Below are 20,765 nucleotides of genomic sequence, written 5' to 3'. Positions count from 1 at the left end.
TGCCCTGTGAACTCAAAGCAAAAGAAACAAACAACTGCTGAGACTGCCTAAAATCCTTAGTCCTGCTTAAATAATAACGCAATTGCCTGTGGACATCTAAAGTGTGCAAAATCTTTTCCCCTTTATTTTGGGAGTCTGCATAAAAAGTAGGCAAATGAATAGTTTGGTTTAAAGCCACACTAGAAACCACCTTAGGCATAAAGGAAGGATTAGTACGTAATGATACCCTATCCTTATGGAAAATCAAAAATGGCTCTACTGCCATAAGGGCCTGCAACTCAGACACCCTTCTTGCAGAAGTAACAGCCAACAGAAAAGCAGTCTTCCATGACAAGTATTTCAATTCAGCAGTAGCCGCAGGCTCAAAAGGTTGTAGAGTAAGTTTTTCCAACACAAAATTGAGATCCCAAGCAGGAGTAGGAGCTCTACGTGGGGGTCTTATATTCTTTGCCCCTCTAAGAAACTGCTTGAACAAAGGATGCGAAAACAATGGTGGGTCACAATCATAGTGAGCCGAAATTGCTGCAGCATGAATCTTAATGGAAGAGAAGGACAAACCTTTGTCCAATAACTCAGTAAGGTATTGAAGAGCCACACTCAAATTAGGCTCAGAAACCTGCAAATTCTTTGCTGTACTCCAAAATAAAAATCTCTTCCATTTTTCTGTACACTTTCCTTGTACTAGGTCTTCTAGCTTCCATAATCACATTTAAAACTTGTTGAGGAAGTTGAGACCTGCTGTGTTTCAACACAGAAGATGCCAGGCTGTTAGATGAAGAGAGTGAAGCTTGACATTGAGCAGATGACCATCCTTCTGAGATAACAGATGAGGAATCAGAGGTAAAGGCCATGGAGGCTTCCTTACCAGACTCCGTAGTAGTGGGTACCAGTGTTGCCGAGGCCAATCTGGAGCTATCAAAATCATCCTTGGCCTGTCTTGTCTGACCTTTAATAGTACCTTTGGAAGAAGAGGCAGAGGAGGAAAGGCATACACATGAAGGTTTTTCCAACTGAAAGACAGAGCATCCACTTTCCAAGCTGTGTGATGAAACCCCTTTGTGCAATACTGTGGCAGCTGGTGGTTTTGTGGAGAAGCGAACAGATCTATGTCTGGAGTTCCCCATGACACTGTCAATTGTTGAAATACATGAAGATCCAGTTTCCACTCGTGGGGATCCATGATTTGTCTGCTTAACACATCTGCTAAGGAGTTCTGTGCTCCCGGCAGAAACCTTGCCTGAAGAGTTAGTTGCAAGCTTAGCGCAGTCTCCCATAAAATCATTGCTTGCCTGCATAGAGGATAAGAATGTGTTCCCCCTTGCTTGTTGATGTACCACATGACAGTTGTGTTGTCTGTTAGAATCAACACCTGCCCTGGAAGAAGTAACTCCTTGAAAGCCATTAATGCAAACTGGACTGCTAACATCTCCTTCATGTTGATATGTAGATGCTGTAGTCTGGCAGGCCACTTGTCTTGTATCCACTTTCCATTTAGATGAGCTCCCCAAGCAATGTCCGAGGCATCTGTCGTTAAAATCTGACTCGCCTCTGGCCGGGTCACAGAGAGTCCCTTGTTTAGGTGACATTCCTGAGCCCACCACAGAAATTCTTTTGGAAGGCAAGGTATTATTTGAATGACAGTGTCCAAATCCTGGCAGTGCTGTGTCCATACATTTTTGAGATACCATTGTAGCTTCCTCATATGCAGTTTGGCATTGGGAAGCACCAGAATACAAGATGCCATGAACCCTAATGCTTGAAGGACTGTCCTTGCAGTCAGCACGGACTGATGAGATAGTTGATGGAAGTAAAGTGATAGACTCTTTTGTTTGACCGGGGTTAAAAGGCCATCTGGGCTGCTGTATTCAGTCTCACACCCAGAAAGCACATGTCTTGAGAGGGTACTAGACTGGACTTTATTTCGTTCACAGAATACCCTAGGCATCTTAGCACTGCTATGACATGTTCCAGATGCTGTAGAAGGTCTTCCTTTTCTTGAGCCAGAATCAGGCAGTCGTCCAAGTAAGGATAGATTTGAATTCCTTGAAGCCTGAAGTAAGCTATCACTGGAGCCAGAACCTTTGTGAATACTCTGGGCGCAGTAGATAAGCCAAAGGGCAATGCAGAGAACTGATAATGAGAATTTCCAGCTCGAAACCGCAGATACTTCCTGCAACTTAGCCTTATAGGCACATGAAGGTAAGCTTCCTTGAGATGTAAAGTTACCATCCAGTGATCTTTGCCCAGCAGAGGTAAAAGCTGTTGTAACGTCAACATCTTGAACTTGGGAATGTCCAGAAAAGTGTTGAGGAGAGATAAATCCAAAATTGGTCTCCACGTGTTCCCCTTCTTTGGTACTAGGAACAGGCGAGAATAAAATCCTAGGCCCCTTTCTGATACAGGGACTGGCTGAATGGCCCCTATCTGGAGTAACTGAGAAACTTGCTTGTGAGCCTCTTTTCTTTGTGGAGGAGGAACGTCTGGCATGCCTTTGAAAGGGGGCATTGTATGGAAATAAAATCTGTAACCGTGGTGAATGATATCCAACACCCATTTGTCTTGAGTAATTAAATCCCAATTTTCTTTGAAAAGAGACAGTCTTCCTCCCAAAGGAGCTGCCAGACGAGAATCTACTGGCAGCTGAAAAGACAGGTCATTGGGTCTGTTTACGAAAGGACTGACCCCTGCCCTCACCAGAAGTCTGAGCAGGTGAACTCCCTGTTCTAGGCCTAAAAGAACCTTGAGCCCTGCCCCTACCACGTCTAGACCTACCCCTAGACTGGGAATCATAAGCAGGATATGTCCACCCCTTAGCAGGCCAATTTCTACTAAACTTCGGTGGCTGCACCTGCAAAAAATCTTTAACAGTTTGCATAGACTTAGCTTTGTCCTCCATTTTCTTTAAAACTGCTTCCACAGGCGATCCAAACAACACATCAGACTGTAAAGGAGCATCCAGAATCCTAGTCTTAACATGCTCAGCTAAATTCTGATCCTTCAACCAGGCATGCCTGCGAAGAACAGAACTAGTAGCAGTCACCCTCGAGGAGGCCTGTACAGCATCAAAACCACATTGCAAAGAATGCTTACCCACTTGTTCAGACACATGAACCAAATCCAGCAACTCTTTACACTCAATACCTTCCGCCAAAGCATCCACCTTAGATTTCAATTGTGAAAGGAGATAATTCTGATATTTTAGCATGTGAAACTGACAATTCAATGCTCTCATGGCTAGAGTGGAAGAAGTATACACTTTCTTTCCCCACCTATCCAAAGCCCTTGCCTCTATCAGTGGGAACAGGATTTTTAACCACAGAAGCTTTAACACCCTTAGGCCCTTGAGAAATAGTTTCTGGGTCCGCCCTAGGACTCTTAAACAAATACTTATGAGCTTCGGGCACCCTATAATACCTATCAGGCTTAACAGGAGCAGGAGGCAAAGAGTCAGGGTTCAAGGAAGCCTCTGCAAAAACATCTTCCACCACATTCAACACAGGAGGAATAGCTAAGGGCCTATGCTGGGGTAAAACAAGAATTCCTAAGCCTTTTCCTGAATCAGAGTAATCCTGGCCTTCCCATTTAAAGTGCTCCCTCATGGAATGCAGAGTCTCTGAAAATGAGAAATCCTCAGGAGGAGAAGCTGTAGGAGTGGAATCATCCACATCAGAATCAGAATAAGTAGGATACTCCTGCAAGTCTTCCGCAGAAGACTCTGAAGCCTCTGAACACTGTTCAAAACTATCAAACTCCGGTTCCACCCTAGGCCTCTTATCAGGCGGGGGCATAGAACCTCTAATCATAGTAATCAAATCTTCTGCCATTTTAAGCATATGTTTCTTAGGTACAGAACCCGAAATGCTAGGAGAAGCCCCCACTGAGGCTGAACTAGGCCTACCTCTCAAAGAAGGTTTGGCAACAGAAGGAGAGGCTCTAACTACCTTGGGAAGAGAGGGAAGAACAGTCACCTGAGAAGCCCCCTCAGCCTGGCCTACCTCCTGAGAAGGCACATCCTGTAACAGTAAAGTTTCTGCCTGGGACTCCATGGAAACTCCTGGCAAAACCTCTGGCTCCACTGAGCCTTCTAAAGAACCGACGTCCGGGACTGACGGTTCATCAACCCTAGGCTTCGCTGTTTTGTCCTTGCGCTTCTTGGACGAAGCGGGCGTCGGAGCATCCGACGGCATTTTATAATTGCAACGCTTCCCAAACACTAACCTGGCACAGTCTAACCTCCTCTTAATAGTGCGTTGTTAAACCTAGCACAAGAGCGGCAACCAACAACGTCGTGCTCAGGCCCTAAACAAGGTATACACAAGGTATGGTAATCCCTATGAGGTATCTGTTTCCCACAAGAAATACAGTTATTCACTTTTTCTGACATCCGGTAAAATACTGAGGCAAGTAAAAACCAAAATGTTCCCAACGGGTACTTAGCCAACTCTGTTTCGGTCTGAAACTCCGGTTTCGGAAATATTTCAGAACGCCAACCTGCACTCGCAAAACTGCTTCTGCATCGGACCATGCGGCAAAAAAGACTAAGGATATGACGTCGGTCATGCGCATTAGTACCCTGACGTACTGACATCAGTCTAATGCGCCCTGACCGGCGTCAGCCTTATACTCTGGTATTCGGGCCGACTGGATGCGGACTATACCCAATAGTTAGGACTGCAGCAATGGGGAACGAAGAACATTCTGATTCCATAAGCAATCCATTTGGAAATAGTTTGTTTAGAAATAGGCTTTCCAAGAGAACTGGAGGCAAAAGAAACAAACAATTGATTAGACTTTCTGAACTCTTTAGTCTTGTCCAGGTAAAATCGTAACTGTCTGTGCACATCTAATGAATGCAAAATCCTTTCCCCTTTATTTTGAGGATTTGGAAAGAAAGTAGGAAGGTGAATTGTCTGATTTAAAGCCACTTTCGAAATCACCTTAGGCATGAAAGTAGGATTGGTCCTCAAGGATACTCTGTCCTGATGGAAAATAAGGTATGGTTCCACAGCCATGAGAGCTTGCAACTCTGAGACCCTTCTGGCAGAGGTCAATGCTAATAAAAGGACAGTCTTCCAAGATAAAAACTTAATATCTGAAGATGCAGCAGGCTCAAAAGGAGGCAAAGTAAGTTTTTCTAAAACATAATTAAGATCCCAGGTAGGGACAGGAGGGGTCCTGGGAGGCCGCAAATTTTTAGCCCCTCTCAAGAATTGCTTCACCAAAGGATAAGAAAAAACAGGAGGATCAGAACTGAAATGAGCAGAAATAGCAGAAGCATGAATCTTAATGGAAGAAAAGGAAAGTCCTTTAGATAAAAGTTCCGAAAGGTAAAGCAAAATAGAAGAGAGATCAGGTACCAGAGGATCCGAGCCTCGGTCCTGCATCCAAATACAAAACCTCTTCCATTTAGAGGCGTAGGATTTCCTAGTGCTAGGCCGTCTAGCTTCCAGAAGAACATCCAAAACTTGTTTGGGAAGACTAGAGGAAATCAAATTCCTTTGAAGAGCCAAGCTGCCAGGCAAAGGGTCTTGAGATTGGAATGTAGTAACTGACCCTGATGCTGGGACAGAAGCGAAGGGTTCAGAGGGAGAATCCAAGGAGGCCCCAAGAACAGGTGTTTTAAAGTTGGATACCAAAACTGTCGAGGCCAATTTGGAGCAATCAAGATGAGGAACTTGGGCTTGTCCTGTTTTATCTTCAGTAATACCCGAGGTAGTTGAGGAAGAGGAGGGAAGGCATATCCTGAAAGGCTTCTCCAGCTGAAGGACAGGGCATCCACTCTCCAAGCTGTTTGGTGGAAGGACCTGGTGCAAAAGCGAGGCAGCTGATGATTGAGATGGGATGCAAACAGATCTATCTGGGGACATCCCCAAACTGCAGTAATCCTGTTGAATAAGTTGGTGTCTAGCATCCATTCGTGAAGATCTGAAATGTTTCTGCTCAGGCTGCCTGCTAAGAGATTCTGTTCCCCTGGAATGAATTGAGCCTGGAGATGTAGATTCAAATTTAGAGCTGTGTCCCATAAAGCCATAGCTAGTCTACAAAGGGGGCACGAATGAGAACCCCCCTGCTTGTTGATGTACCACATGACCGTGGTGTTGTCTGTGCGAATTAGCAGAGGTCCTGGTTGCAATAGGTTCTTGAAGGCTAGAAGGGCATTTTGAACTGCCAACATTTCCTTCAGATTGATGTGCCAGTGAAGATGGTCCTTTGTCCAGGTTCCTTGCTGGCAAATGTCTAGAAAGTGTGCTCCCCAAGCATAATCCGAGGCGTCCGTGGTTAGGATTTGAGTAGGTTGAGGTAGACGAAAAGGCTTTCCTTCGTTTAAAGTGCATACCCTGGACCACCAGAGGAACTCCCTCTGAAGGCAGGGGATCAGAGGAATCAGAATATCCAGATCGTGGTAATGCTGTGACCATACACTTTTCAGATACCATTGAAGCTTTCTCATATGAAGTGGAATCAACAGAATGCAGGAAGCCATGTAGCCCAGAGCCTGCAGGAATTTCCTTGCAGTGAGCTGAGATAGAGTTGCCAAGGTGCTGAAAGTAGAAGCCAGCTGAGTTTGTTTTTCTGGAGTGAGGAAGGCCCTTTGTAAGGTTGTATTTAAGAGGGCTCCCAAGAATACCATTTGTTGAGAAGGGATCAAATGTGACTTTTTTGTGTTCACTGAGAATCCCAGTAGGAGGAGAAGACGTTGAACAATGTCCAGATGTTGAAGTAGAAGATCTTTGCTGTCTGCCTGAATAAGGCAGTCGTCCAAATAGGGGTAAATCTGGATCCCCTGAAGTCTGCAGTAAGCCACTACTGGTGCCAGGCACTTGGTAAAGACTCTGGGCGCAGTAGATAAACCAAAGGGCAGTACTGAGAATTGAAAGTGCCTCGAACCTGCCTTGAACCTGAGGAATTTCCTGCGTTCCTGCCTGATGGGAATGTGTAAGTAGGCTTCCTTTAAGTCCAATGTCACCATCCAGGCGTCCTGAGAGAGCATTGGAATCAGTTGCTGCAGAGTAAGCATCTTGAATTTTGGAATTTCCAAAAAGGTGTTTAACACAGAAAGGGTCCAGAATAGGTCTCCATGAGTTTTGTTTTCTTGGAACCAGAAACAGTCTTGAATAAAAACCTTTTCCCATCTCCGAGAGTGGAACAGGCTCTATTGGCTCTCATGGCCAGAAGAGCATCCACTTGATTTAAGGCCTCTGACCATTGATGTTTTGGCAGATCTGGCCAACCGTGAGCCCTTGGCAAAGTGTGAAAGTGGAATTTGTAACCCTTTAAAATCACGTCCAATACCCATCTGTCCTGGGTAATATGAGTCCAATTTCTGTAAAAAAGACACAGTTTTCCTCCGAGAGGGGCATCCAGGTGAAGGGGTCCCGTAGCCCAACCGAGAGAGTCATTGAGTTTGCTTTCTTTGAGATTGGGATCTGTCTTCTCCACCTTCTAGGTGAAGAAGCAGTCCATTGTCTAGATCTGTAAGAGGCCTGACCTTGACCACGACCTCTGGAGCGTCTATATCTACCCCTTTGAAGCCTGTCAGACGTGGGAAAGGACCAATTTTTAGAGGGCCAATTCCTGGAAAATCTAGGAGGCTGAACTTGCAAGAAATCTTTTACAGTCTGCATAGACTTTGCCTTTTCTTCCATCTTTTTAATAACTTCCTCAGCCTTGGATCCAAAAAGAACATCATGTTGAACAGGGGCAATCTAATAACTTAGCCTTAACCTGTTCAGGTAAACTTTGTTCACGAAGCCAGGCATGTCTCCTGATAACAGTACCAGAGGCTGCAGCCCTGCAAGAAGCATCCAAAGCATCAAAACCACAATGTAAACTATGCTTGTTCACTTGTTCAGTAGCATGCAAGACATCCTGAAGTTCCTTATCCTCTGCACATGCAGGAAGGGAAGCAAGCTTTTGCTTTAAAACAGACAAAAGAAATTGCTGATACTTAAACAAATGAAACTGGCAATTTAAAGCCCTTACAGACAGGGTAGCAGAAGTATATACCTTTTTCCCCACCTGTCTAAAGCACGAGAATCCTTCTCAGAGGGAATAGGATTTTTAGAAGTAGCAACCTTAGCAGCTTTAGAGCCCTGAGAAATAGTTTCAGGATCCGCAGAAGGGTTTTTAAATAAGAATAAATGAGAGTCAGGAACCCTATAAAATCTATCAGGCTTAGAAGGAGCAGGAGGCATGGAATCAGGATTCAAATTAGCCTCAGAAAAAGCATCATCTACAATGTCCAAAACAGGAGGGATAGCTAAAGGCCTATGCTGGGGAAGAAGAAGAAATTCCCTAAGCCTCTTCTTGGAAGCAGAATACTCCTGTCCTTCCCAATGAAAATGTTCCCTCATCTCATGCAAGGTTTCCCCAAAAGAGAAATCCTCAGGCAGAGAGGCCGAGGGTAAAGAGTCCTCAGCATCCGAATCCTCATAAGGAGGAAAGGAATAGTCCTGATCTGAGGAAGAAACAGAAGATACAGAAGCTTGGTCAGAGGAATCCAAAGTAACATCCTGTCAAGGCCTTTTCTCCGGTGGGGGGTGAGAACCCCTAATCATTGTAAGCAAATTTTCAGACATCTTTAATAATTGCTTCTGTGTCCTGGGAGTAGATTCAGAAGCAGCTTGAGCAGGAACTTTAGACTTAACAGGAGTCTTTGTCTTTGCCTTTGAAATAGTGATGTGAGTAGGCCTGAAAACCCCCTCAGAAGCCGGTACCTGCACAGCGGTTCCGGACCCATCTGAAGGAGCGACGTCCGAAGGTCCTGCAGCAGTTAAAATAATGGGCCTTGATGGCTCCCCATGGGAGTCTGTATCGGCCATCGGTTCAGAAGTGGCGGACGACAGGGGATGCAAAAGCGCCTCACTGATGATAGCCGAACCGGACGCTGGCTCCAGCTACAACGAGTCCTGTTTGGACCTCGGAGGCCTGTCTTTGTGCTTCTTTTGAATTCCGGTAGTGTCCGACGACATTCTATAATTGAAGCGTCTGCCAAAATAATTTAAAGCCCAATCGTACCTGCGCTTGATAGTACGAGAGTTGAACCTGGCACAGAACCGACAACAAGAAACGTCGTGGTCAGGGCCTAAGCAAGGTAGACAGTAAGAGTGGAAATCTTTATGAGGTATTTGTTTCCCACACGTTATACAATTATTAACTTTTTCTGACATCGGAGGAACAAGAAAAGATTCCCAACGGGTACTTAGCTTTGAGAAGAGAAGTAAGAACTTCGGACCGACAACAACAAAATACGCTGTTCGAAAATCGCCAACCAACGACTTGCGAGCTGCTTTCCACCGCACGGCAAGAAAGACTGGAGAAGATGGCGTCGGCTGAGGGCTATGTACCAAAGCGTACTGACGTCAGGGTACTAGCTTGTACAGCCGACGCCGGACCCAGACTTTGGGATTCTGGCCGACCTCGGGCTGCCTGCCGGCAGGAGCACCCTACAGTTATGACTGCAACAGTGAAACACGAAGAACATCTGTACTATGTTCACTGTATGAACCACTGCTGCAGTCATCCTTATTTTTCAGAAGATTCCCAGAGTTTAAGGAATAGAAGGCGGACAAGATCTTTGTCCAACAGCAGGCTGCAGGATACCCTGCAAAATGGTTGTGGAAAGCCCTATGACGCTCTAGAAGAGGATGCTCAATTTGAAATGTCTGGAAAAGGTTTGCATGGAGGACCATGTAGCTGACTCCAGGACAAACTGAGGGCTTACTCCCCTGAAGACCTCTATTGCCACCGCAGTGACTCTGGTCAAATGTGATGTAGTGTGCCCTTTGAGCTGTTTTACCATGACACAAGTAACAATGAAATACAGTCTGCCACCCATTTGGCCATAACCTGCTTTGAAAGTTATTCCCCACTTTCTCTGCTGTACACACATCTACTAAATCAGCAGATCTATGGCATTAGTACTAACAGGGTAGTACTTGAGTTACCCATAAACAACCAAGGCATAACACAGTCCTTTCCCCTTTACTCTGGGGATTCCCGGGTGTTGAGAAAAAAAAAAAAACACCGACTAATACAGGAAACATTTTCTCTCCCTCTCTCTCTCTATATACAATGAGCATAAATGTAAGGTTCATAAGGAGACTGATCCTGTCTCTATGGAAGATTAAGAATTGTTCTTAGCACACCAAAGAATGGAGCCCTGCGATCCTGACTGAAGATACTGCAGGTATAAAAGCTATCATCCAGGCTGCTGGTTCAAATGGGGCTTAGGTCAACTTTCCTGGGACATAACCAATTTTAATGAGAAGGCAAATTCCTTTTTTAGGAGGTCTACAATGTAACACCCCTTTTAAAAAGTATCTGACTGGTAGTATAGATGACAAACAGTAGATCTAAAAGAAACGAAGGCAGAAGTAGGAGGCAGATGTACCATTAACAAAGCTTAGACCAATCTTGGGCTGAACTCCTTGTCTGATTACTCTCTTGGCACCATCAGAAAATCTCTTGTATTTAACTACATATGATTTCATTATAGGGAGCTTTCCAGCTTCTTTTGTAATCTTTATAGCCCATCCTCTAAGAAAACATACCCAAGGAATAAAAGTCATATCAGCAAAGCTGCTAACTGCAGTGTTGCTAGGATATGGTGCATTAAGGGCTCCTTATGCAGAGTTAAGATATCCACACAATGAGGCAGTACTCTAGGATTCATTTTCACCAATTCCAATAGCAAGGAAAAACAATGCACCCTATGTCAAAATGGAGGCATCAGTTTCATTTTTGGACCCTTCTCCTTTAACTTCAGGACTGCCCAGGTGATCAAGGGGCTTATAGAAGGAAAGGACAGCCCCACCCAGCTCAGACAGAAGGCACATACTACACACATTTCTTTGTAAGGTGGAATGGAGTAGAATTTCCTTAGCTGCTCAAGAAAGTCCATTAGTACACTAATTGTAGAAAAATGTTCCTGTCCAATAGTCATTCTTGGGGGAGGACCTATTCTGATCTGCTCACATGGTCTGCCAGAATTTTCTACTGGGATGGAATGTAAAGTGCCATAAGTTGCGTGCTTGACTACACAGCCTGCACAAGATGTAGAAATGTGTACACCCTTGCTTATTTTGGTACCAGTCGACTGTGGTATGGTCTGCCATAAGAAGTCCCCCCCACAAAGCTTCAACACTGGTTTCAATTCTACTATACCTAGTAGTATGCTGGTTCTTCATACAGTTGTTCCACCTTCCCTGGACTTAGTTATCCTGGGTGAGTTCCACAAGCTATGTCTGAGGCACTAGCAGTCAAAGTCTAACTGTGGAACAGTTGCTAGAGGAGTACACAGCAATTTTAGGTGGATCTGACTCTGCCATAAGATAACGCTTGCTTGACATATGGGAAGAGCTGACTGACATGGCAGAAACTGAATAATACAGTCTAATACTCAAGTGTGCTGAGGCAAAGACTCCTCAGAGATGCCATTGTAGCCTGTTCATGTGCAGTCCTGCCATAGGACTCAAAGAATTGCAGATGCCACTTACTCCACAATCCACAAGTAGTCCTTAGCTACAGCACACATCTTCCTGGACATCTCCAGAAAGCAGATTGCCAAAAAAAAATCTTTTCTCAGGGGAGAAATGCAAGATCACCATCCTGGAGAAAATGAGATTCAACTTGTTGAGGTTTACAGTGAGGCTTAGTTCTAAAAATACTCTAGGATGGCATGTGACAATGCCTCAAGGATATTTCTTTTCTCCACTGAGTGAGTGCCTCAATCAGGCATTCATCCTGCACTTGGCAATCAGCGGAGTCAGATACTTTGTGAAAAATGTCAGAGTAGTAGCCAAACACAAAAGCAAGGCAGTTAATTGACAGTGGCAGTACCCTGCCACGAATCACAGAATGCATGGGTCATCCCTGTGAATAAGAATGTGGAGTTAGGCATCCTTTAAATCAGGGGTGACCACCACAGTTTGAGAGGGGGGCATAAAATGCATAAGAGCTTGCAGAGTTAACATCCAGAACTCCTATAACTGAGATACTTGCTGGATATTGAAACGTGTAAGACAAGCCACTGAAGCCTTTCCCTTCCTGAATAAAATAATTTTTCAAACTCTTCCAGGGGAACATTTTTATGGCTCTCTGTAGAAGTTCCTGCACAAACAGCCACACCAAGTGTCTCGGATTTATCACTGCAGGTGTACCGCAAACTTTTGGCTTTTTTCTCCAGGGGAACTGAATACTGTATCCTGCAAGACCCACTTTGCCTGGGTTATGTTTTGCCACTTGCTTGCAAATACGGCTAGCCTGCATTTTATCTGATTTATGCTGCAAGGGCAAAGAAAGAGGCTTGGGGAACCTAAGAACTGAGGTGGGATTTGGGGCAAAACTGGAGAATGTAACTTAATAACGGCTGCTCCCTATCAGGCTGGCAGCTCTGGATGCTCCCTTGATTTTCTTTTGTGATCTCTCTCCATTTCACCTACCAGCAGGCTTTTTACTTTTCACGTGCTTACCTTTTCCTTGGCAATGGTATAAGGGTCAACTCGTACAGGGATAATTTCCTCATACATGGGGACAGACAGGTGAAAGATCTGCTCAGCTAAAAAATGGCTTTCTTGTTTTGTTCCAGTCTTTTAATTACTTCCTGAGCTGGGGGGGGTCTAAACAGCAGATCCTTGTTTAATGGAGCAATAAAGATCTGTGCATTAACATCCTCTGGCAGAGGGTGTAATTTCATCCAGGCATGTTCAATAATGAAATACCCATGGCAGCTTCCTTAGATTATGCATTCACACCACCACGAGCACACTTGATAACATGGCTATCTACCTACCTTTGAGGCTACCTAGATCAGCTGCAAGATGTCTGCCTTCATAGTAGTATCATTAATCCGCCTCTGCCTTTGTCATCAATTGTTTTATGACACTAGCTTGACAGCTGATGATATGGCTATAAAAATTAAGAGTTCTAAAAGAAAGGAAGGCTGCTGTGCATACTTTCTTTTCAAAACACTCCAAAATGCAGCAGTACTGGATACAGCAATCTGGGCCCTTTCAGGGATTCTAAGACATCTCAGCTGGATCCACAATGGACATCTTGCACAGAAAAGAACAGGAGTCCAAATTCTTTAAGCAGCATTCTGGATGTGCCAATAGGGATGAACATCCAGCTCAAACAAGGACAGCCAAAAAATGAATCCTCCAAGTTCTCCAGGACTGAAGGACTGGCCACAGCTTTACATGGCATTAGACTTAGCAAGTCCATATATCTATTCTGGGCATCTAAAAGTTCCTTGCCCTTCCCATCTGAAATTATCCTTCATTAGATGTCTAAGTAAGGAGAACCAGAAGATGTGCTGTCTTTGGCATCAGTGTTGAATGCTACAGAGAAAGACATTTGGGAGGTGTCTGCCATGTTTCCTCCTCCTCTGACTCAGGTAAATCTGATTCCTAAAGGGGGTGGATAACAGTCTCTCTTCTTGTCTTGAAGGAGACAACTGAAACTGGTGGTGGGCCCAGTCTTGGCTGAAGACTTTGTATACAAGGCAAAGACTATACCAGCTTGAACAAGTTGTGGGAAGTAAGCTGGTATGGGATTTGGCAGCTGGACCCTCTTGTGCCATGGTCAGAGGCAGACAAATGGCAGATGTCTTAGGTTTGGAAACATAGGTTATCGAATATGGTGTGGCTGCCTCTGCAGCCTAAACGTGGAACAGGCCTCAAGGATCTTTTCTTACGTTTGAGGTCTTCTTACACTAAAATCATGGGGAACTCATTCTTCCTCTTGAAAATAATCACATGAGCATCAGACCCAGTAGCCTGCAGAAGGTGTCCAACCTGATCCGTACTAAATGTTAGGCTCCAGAGAACATGCTAAAACCTTATAGTGAAAAGCCTCTAAAGGAACACTGCTAGTGGCCCTGTGAGGCCTATGCCAGAGACATATACTTATCCAATGTCTTAATTAAACCAGAACCCTTGAGCCTAGGGAAACATATGGGGTGTCTCTCTCTCTCTGAGCTTCCACAGTTTTCTGTCCTTTCTCCGCTTTATGGCACTTCTCCGTTTTTTTTTTTTTTTTTTTTTTTTAAGGGGAGACATCCAAAGGCAAGAGCTAATGTCGCCTGGAAACTATGTTAGCATAGAACCAAGTTTCATCTTGTCCAAGTAACTCTCGAGTGTCACCTCCCTTCATTTTTCAAATTTTGCTAAAGTAAGCACAGACGGTACTGGAGGCAATGTCACTGTCTAGACCTAAACAGAAAAGGCTCTGCATGTGAAAGATTTTGTGAAGGATTTGTCAATCTCATGTACAGTTTGTGACATCTGATGTGGATATACCCTAATGCAATACAAAAGAAATGCTTTAAGCACAGCAGTAGCATGCAATAAATTCACAAATAAATCCCAATGTGGTACTTACATGTGTATACTAACACCTAAGCTGAACTGAGGAACTTCAGTGGCAAAAAAAAACAACAATGGTGCAAAAGTACATGCTCTCTTTTGGGTGTGCATCCTACAGTGAGAAGGGTGTGCAGTTCTGATATACAAGCAACACATCGGCCTTCAACAGCACAAACGCCAAAAGTACAGATGACTTCAACACTGATTCACATGATGAACATCTCCATGTCAATATTATCCAGCACACCTTTCATTCTGAAGTACTTAAATACACTTTGGATACTTTTTTCCCTTGCTGACTTAACGTTTTATGTTTGTTTGGCTTTAAGTTTCCAGTTTTTTGGTTTTGACTTAAATACACTACTGACATCTACTCAATCCTTAGAAAGAGACATGCATTTATCAATGACTTCTCTTCTGACAATATCAATACATTTTGTACAAACAGAGAATCTGGCTACCCAATTATTTTTAAAGATATGACAACTAAGATGGCAAATGAGGTAATAGATCTAATTATATCCATACACAGGGATTCATCCATGAGAAGTATGGAACCATAAGAATAGTTAAGGGGTATTAAGAGGTAAAGCTGATGTGGAAGGCAAATGCATCTGTCAGAAAGTTATTTTTAACGATAGAAAAACATATTCCCTAAACTATCCAAATCCAATTTTCATTTGCTGTTGAGAAAACTTTTCCTGGTTAAAGCAGAGTTATCACCACTCTTTCACATTAATAAGTAACTCACTCCCTTTGAGAATTGGGCAGCCTGCTAAACAGTCTCAAGTCTGGCCACATACGCAGCACAATGCCTAGACCACAAGATGACAAAACATCAACAGACAGCAATGGTCTCAGATATAAACATACAAGATCTTACCACATCAGCCTGTTCTAACAAGGAGAATCCCCATGAAAGGTCCGGTGACTACATTCTTCTCCACCAATCATGACTTGAAATTTTCTTCTTAGAAGCAAAAGCAGAAGCAAATGCCATAATGTTGCATACTAGTACACAAGTGTGACCAGCTCATGCTATCGCCAGTATACCTGCAACCCATAAATGGATTTCCTGCAAATCAAAACAGCAAAGAACACATCCCACATACACTGCTAACAAATAACATAAAACTGTGTGCGCGCGTATATATATATATATATATATATATATATATATATATATATAAGCTGCGGTTGTACAGCGGTAGAGTTGATGCCTCACAGCAAGAGGTTCTTCTGTTCGATTCTCGGCTGGAGTGCCTTCTGTGTGGAGTCTGCATGTACTCCCCGTGGTAGAGTGCCCTACGAAAGACATGCATGAATGTGCATTGGGCTGGCAACTCGGCACCATAAAAATTGACTGCCAATCATTAGCGGACCGGAGTTCTGCTGTGGCGACCCCTAACCAGGGAAAAGCTGAAAAGACAAACAAACAAAGTACAGTTTTGTACCTACCATAAATGTAGATGTCCAAACAGGATAGCATCTGCAGTCATAACAAATGGGTTGTCCTGTCGTCAGGCAGCCCTTCGGTCGGCCGGATTCCAAAGTCTGGGTCCGGCTTCGGCTGATGTCACACTTCACCCGACGTCATCTCTGCTGGTCTTCGGGTATAAAGGCATCAGCCGACGCCATTTTCCTCAGTGTTTCTTGCCCCAGATGCCAGTTGCCCACTAGGAAAGCTAAATTTTGGATAAATGCCAATGTTTCCAAAATAGTAGAACGCAAACACAAAAAATAAGCATGTATGTACATATATACAAACAAATACACCATAAGAGACTCCCCCCCCCAGCTAGCTATTAGGAGGGTAAATACCCTAGGAGTACCACAGAGGGGAAGGAGGGTGGGTAATCCTGACTGCAGATGCTATCCTGTTCGGACATCTACATTTATGGTAGGTACAAAACTGTACTATGTCCTTCAAGGATGCATCTGCAGTCATAACAAATGGGTAGAATACCACAGCCAAACTAGGGGAGGAGGAATAAGAATTATGGTGTAGTTAGGAGCCCTTGCAATACAGCAGTGGCAAACCCTGCTCGGGATCTAGAGTATAGAGGTAAATTATAATGCTTGGCAAATGTATGCACGGAGGTCCAAGTAGCCGCCTCAATAATGTCCTTGGTTGCCACTCCTCGTAAGAAAGCTGTGGTAGTGGCTGTAGCCCTTGTAGAATGAGGTCTTATGTTCTGTGGAACTGGTTTTCCATGGTAGGAGTAACAGAATCTTATGCAATTTCCTATCCATTTGGAGATTGTCTGTTTGGAAATTGCTTTTCCTTCCCTTCCTGTTGCATAGGCTACTAAAAGCTGGTCAGTTTTTCTGTTACTTTTGGTTCTGTCCAGGTAGTAGCGTAACTGTCTATGTACATCCAAGGTATGCAGCAGCCTTTCCCCTGTTCTGTGGATTGGGAAAGAAGGTAGGTAGGTGGATTGCCTGGTTTAAAGACACTCTGGATACCACCTTAGGCATAAATGTAGGATTAGTTCTCATGGACACTCTATCTTGATGGAAGATTAGGAAGGGTTGTACTGCCATTAAGGCCTGTAGTTCCGAAACCCTCCTTGCTGAAGTAATTGCCAGTAGGAAAGCAGTTTTCCATGATAGGTGTTGAAGATCTGCTGTTGCTGCTGGTTCAAATGGAGGGAGTGTCAATTTTTCTAGCACAAAGTTCAAGTCCCATGCTGGTAATGGTGGTTTCCTAGGACGTTTTACATTCTTGATCCCTCTGAGGAATTGCCTGAGTAGAGGATGCGAAAAGACAGGTGGATCGAAGCTGTATTCTGCGGAAATAGCTGATGCATGTATCTTGATGGAGGAATAGGACAGGCCCGTATGTAGAAGCTCTGCCAAGTACACCAGGATGTTAGCAATATCTATGTTCGAGACATCTTTTCCTCTTTCAGTACTCCAAATGACAAACCTTTTCCATTTTCCTGCATAGTTCCTTCTTGTTGAAGGTCTGCAGGCTTCAAGGATAATGTCTTTAACCCTTTGGGATAAGTCTGGGTTAGTAGCTGTTATGTGATGTTCCAGGCAGTCAGTTGCAAGGTTTTTAGGTTTGGGTGCATGATGTTGTAGTTGTTCTGAGCTAACATCAAAGGCATCAGGGGTATTGGCCACATTCTCCCCTGAGACATGCTCCTCAGCAAAGGATACCAGTGTTGTCTTGGCCAATTCGGAGCTATCAGAATTATCCTTGGACGTTCCTCTTTGATTTTCAGTAGTACCTTGTGCATCAAAGGAAGAGGTAGAAATGCATATGCTTTCAGGCCTTTCCAACTGAAGGATAGAGAGTCCACCTTCCATGCTAGTGGGTGGCATGTCCTTGTGCAGAATTTTTTGAGCTGGTGATTGAGTGGGGATGCGAATAGGTCTATTTGTGGCATTCCCCATTTCTTTGTGATGGCCTTGAAGATGTCCGGGTGTAGCATCCATTCGTGAGCATCCGAGGTGGTTCTGCTTAACATGTCTGCTAGGGTGTTTTCTTTTCCGCACAAATATTGCCTGTAACTGGATGTTGTAGCTCAGAGCCATATTCCAAAGGTCCAGAGTCATTCTGCATAGGGGGTATGAATGAGTACCTCCCTGTTTGTTGATGTACCACATGACTGTGGTGTTGTCTGTCCTTATCATTAAATGGCCTTCTTTGAGGAATGGTTTGAATTTCTGGATTGCTAGTTTTACTGCCAGCATTTCTTTTGGTTTATGTGCAGGTGCAGCTGGTCTGGTGTCCACAATCCTTGTCTGCACTTGTCCAACATGTGCGTCCCCCAGCCTAGGTCTGAGGCGTCCGTTGTGATGGTTTGGTTTGCTTGAAAGTTGTGGAAGGGCAAGCCTGGGTTTGACTGGCATGCTTGAGCCCACCATAGGAACTTTTGTTTCAGGCATGGGATTAGTGGGATTTCGGTTTCTAAGCTGTCCCTGTGTTGAGACCATAAATTCTTTAGGTACCACTGTAGTTTTCTCATATGCAGTCTGGCATGGGGACCAGGATTATGCATGATGCCATGAAGCCCAAGGCCTGCAGTACTTTTCTTGCTGTTAGTTTGTGCTGCTTTGTTAATGCCAAGAAGTAAAGAGGAGTTGTGCTTGTTTTTCTGCAGTTAGGAATCCCATTTGTTTTACTGTGTCCAATTCCGCAAGAATGTTCTTGTTTGGGATGGTATCAGTCTTGACCTTTTTAAATTGACTGTGTATCCCAGGGCTTGTAGTAAGCAAATGACTCTTTGTAAATCTGTTGTCAGCTTGCTTTTGTTGTCCGCTTGTAACAGGCAGTCGTCCAGGTATGGATAAATTTGGATTCCCTGTAGCCTGCAATGAGCGATTACTGATGCCAGGCATTTTGTGAATACTCTGGGCGCAGTAGATAAGCCAAAGGGCAATGCTGAGAATTGATAATGCTCTGATCCTGCAAGAAATCTGAGGTATCTTCTGCAATTTGGTCGTATGGGGACGTGCAGGTATGCCTCCTTGAGATCTAGAGTTACCAGCCAACACTCCTTGCCCAGCATGGGAAGAAGTTGCTGTAGGGTCAGCATTTTGAATTTTGGTACAATGATGTATGTGTTTAAGACGGACAGGTCGAGAATAGGTCTCCAACTTTTCTCTTTTCTGGGTACTAGGAAGAGTCTGGAGTAGAATCCTTTGCCCTGTTGTGTTATTGGTACTCTTTCCACAGCTCTCATCTTTGTTAATTGAGCTATCTCTGCTTTAGAGCTTCTGTTTTTTGATTTGGAGGTAGGTTTGGCATTCCTCTTTTTACTGGTAAGGTGTGGAAGTGGAACCTGTAGCCTTGGTCTATGGTTTGCAAAATCCACTTGTCTTTTGTGATATAGTGCCAATTTTTTGAAAATAAGGCTAACTTTCCGCCTAAAGGTGCTGCTATTTGCTCCCTGGTAGGCGGTGTCAGAGTCAAGTCACTGTGATTGTCCTGTTGCAGTGGCAGTGGTTGTGTCTGTGCCTCTCTGGTTATTGCCTTGCCACTGGCGTCCTCTATAGGCACCTCCTCTGGATTGATTTCTGCCTCTAGAGCATCTATTCCTGCCTCTTTGAGATTTTGAGGAGTCTGGAAAGGACCAATTTTTGGCAGGCCAGTTCCTGCTAAACCTTGGGGGCTGAACCTGTAAGAAATCCTTAACTGTTTGTACAGATTTTGCCTTCTCTTCCATTTTCTTCATTACTTGCTGAGCAGGTGTACCAAATAGACTGGCCTTATCCATAGGAGCATCTAACAGCTTTGCTTTAACATGATCCGGCAAAACCTGTTCCTTCAACCATGCATGCCTTCTTATCACTGTGCCAGTCATGGCTGATCTAAATGAAGCCTCCAGTGCATCATAGCCACATTTTAAAGAATGGTTACTAACCTGCTGAATGTTATTCACCATTTCTAAAACATATTTCTTATCTAAGGAGTCATCAGAGGACAGCTTCTTAGTTCACTGATCAAGCATAAACTCTTGGTATTGGATCATGTGAAACTGACAGTTTAAAACTCTAGCTGAGAGAGTAGCAGAGGTGTAAACTTTTTTCCCCCATCTCTCTAAGGACCTGGATTCCCTTTCAGAAGGGAGAGGGTTTTTTGCTGAGGTTGAAGCTACTGCCTTAGGCCCCTGGGATATAGTCTCAGGATCTGCAAGTGGGGCCTTGTATAGGTGGTGATGAGTGTCTGGCACCCTGTAAAATCTATCTGGTTTGGCAGGGGCTGGAGGTAAAGTATCAGGAGCAGTGCAAACATCATTAAATGCATCATCCACAACAGGCAGAACTGGAGGTATAGCTAAGGGCCTATGTTGTGGTAAGTGCAGAAAGGTCCTAAGCCTTTTTCTTGAATCTGAGAAATCTTGTCCCTGCCATTGGAATTGTTCTCTCATGGCATGTAAGGTTTTCCCAAAGGAAAATTCCTCTGGTGGAGAGGCAGATGGAATGGATTCTTCAGCATCGGAATCTTCATAAGTAGAAAAAGGAGCCTCTGGCTGATCTGTAATGTCTGAGTCATCCGAAGAATCATCAGAGGACACTGGCTCGGGGGCTCTGCTCTAGGTCTCTTTTCTGGAGGCTGAGAGGCCCTGTCTGGGAGAGATTGGGATCCCTAATTAAGGAGATTAAATCCTCTGCCAGAGTAAGCATTTGTGAACTAGAAGTGGGCCTATGTGAGGGGGTCTTAACAGGCACTGATTTAACAGTTTTGGCTGCTTTAGCCCTGGCAAAGGCCTTTATAGACATGGCTGCAGGAGGCCTAGCAGCACCACGTGCTGGGGTAGAGACATCCAAAGGGATGGTGTCTGATAATTCACTAGGAACCACAGTAGTAGGCAAAACTTCAGAGGCCGATTCAACTAAGGTAGCAGGAGCCTCAGTAGTAGTCATGGATTTGGCTGAAGATTGACC

At 44.3% G+C, this 20,765-nt stretch overlaps 1 protein-coding gene across 1 annotated transcript in view; it reads right to left on the bottom strand.

The window, feature by feature from the left end:
* The window catches only part of CSTF2 (cleavage stimulation factor subunit 2), a 1,531,011-nt gene that overhangs the window by 722,351 nt on the left and 787,895 nt on the right, over positions 1-20,765 (bottom strand). The window contains exons 9-10 of the mRNA XM_044057611.1: positions 18,830-18,852; positions 5,398-5,430 (exon numbers count right to left, since the gene is read on the bottom strand). Of these exons, the coding sequence (XP_043913546.1) occupies positions 5,398-5,430; positions 18,830-18,852 (56 nt within the window). The remainder of the gene's footprint in view (positions 1-5,397; positions 5,431-18,829; positions 18,853-20,765) is intronic.

Source organism: Protopterus annectens, chromosome 15.part0 (genome assembly GCF_019279795.1).
Source record: "Protopterus annectens isolate FY-2018-M chromosome 15.part0, PAN1.0, whole genome shotgun sequence".
In the NCBI taxonomy this organism is placed as follows: domain Eukaryota; kingdom Metazoa; phylum Chordata; order Ceratodontiformes; family Protopteridae; genus Protopterus; species Protopterus annectens.
This window is presented reverse-complemented; position numbering and strand designations above follow the sequence as displayed.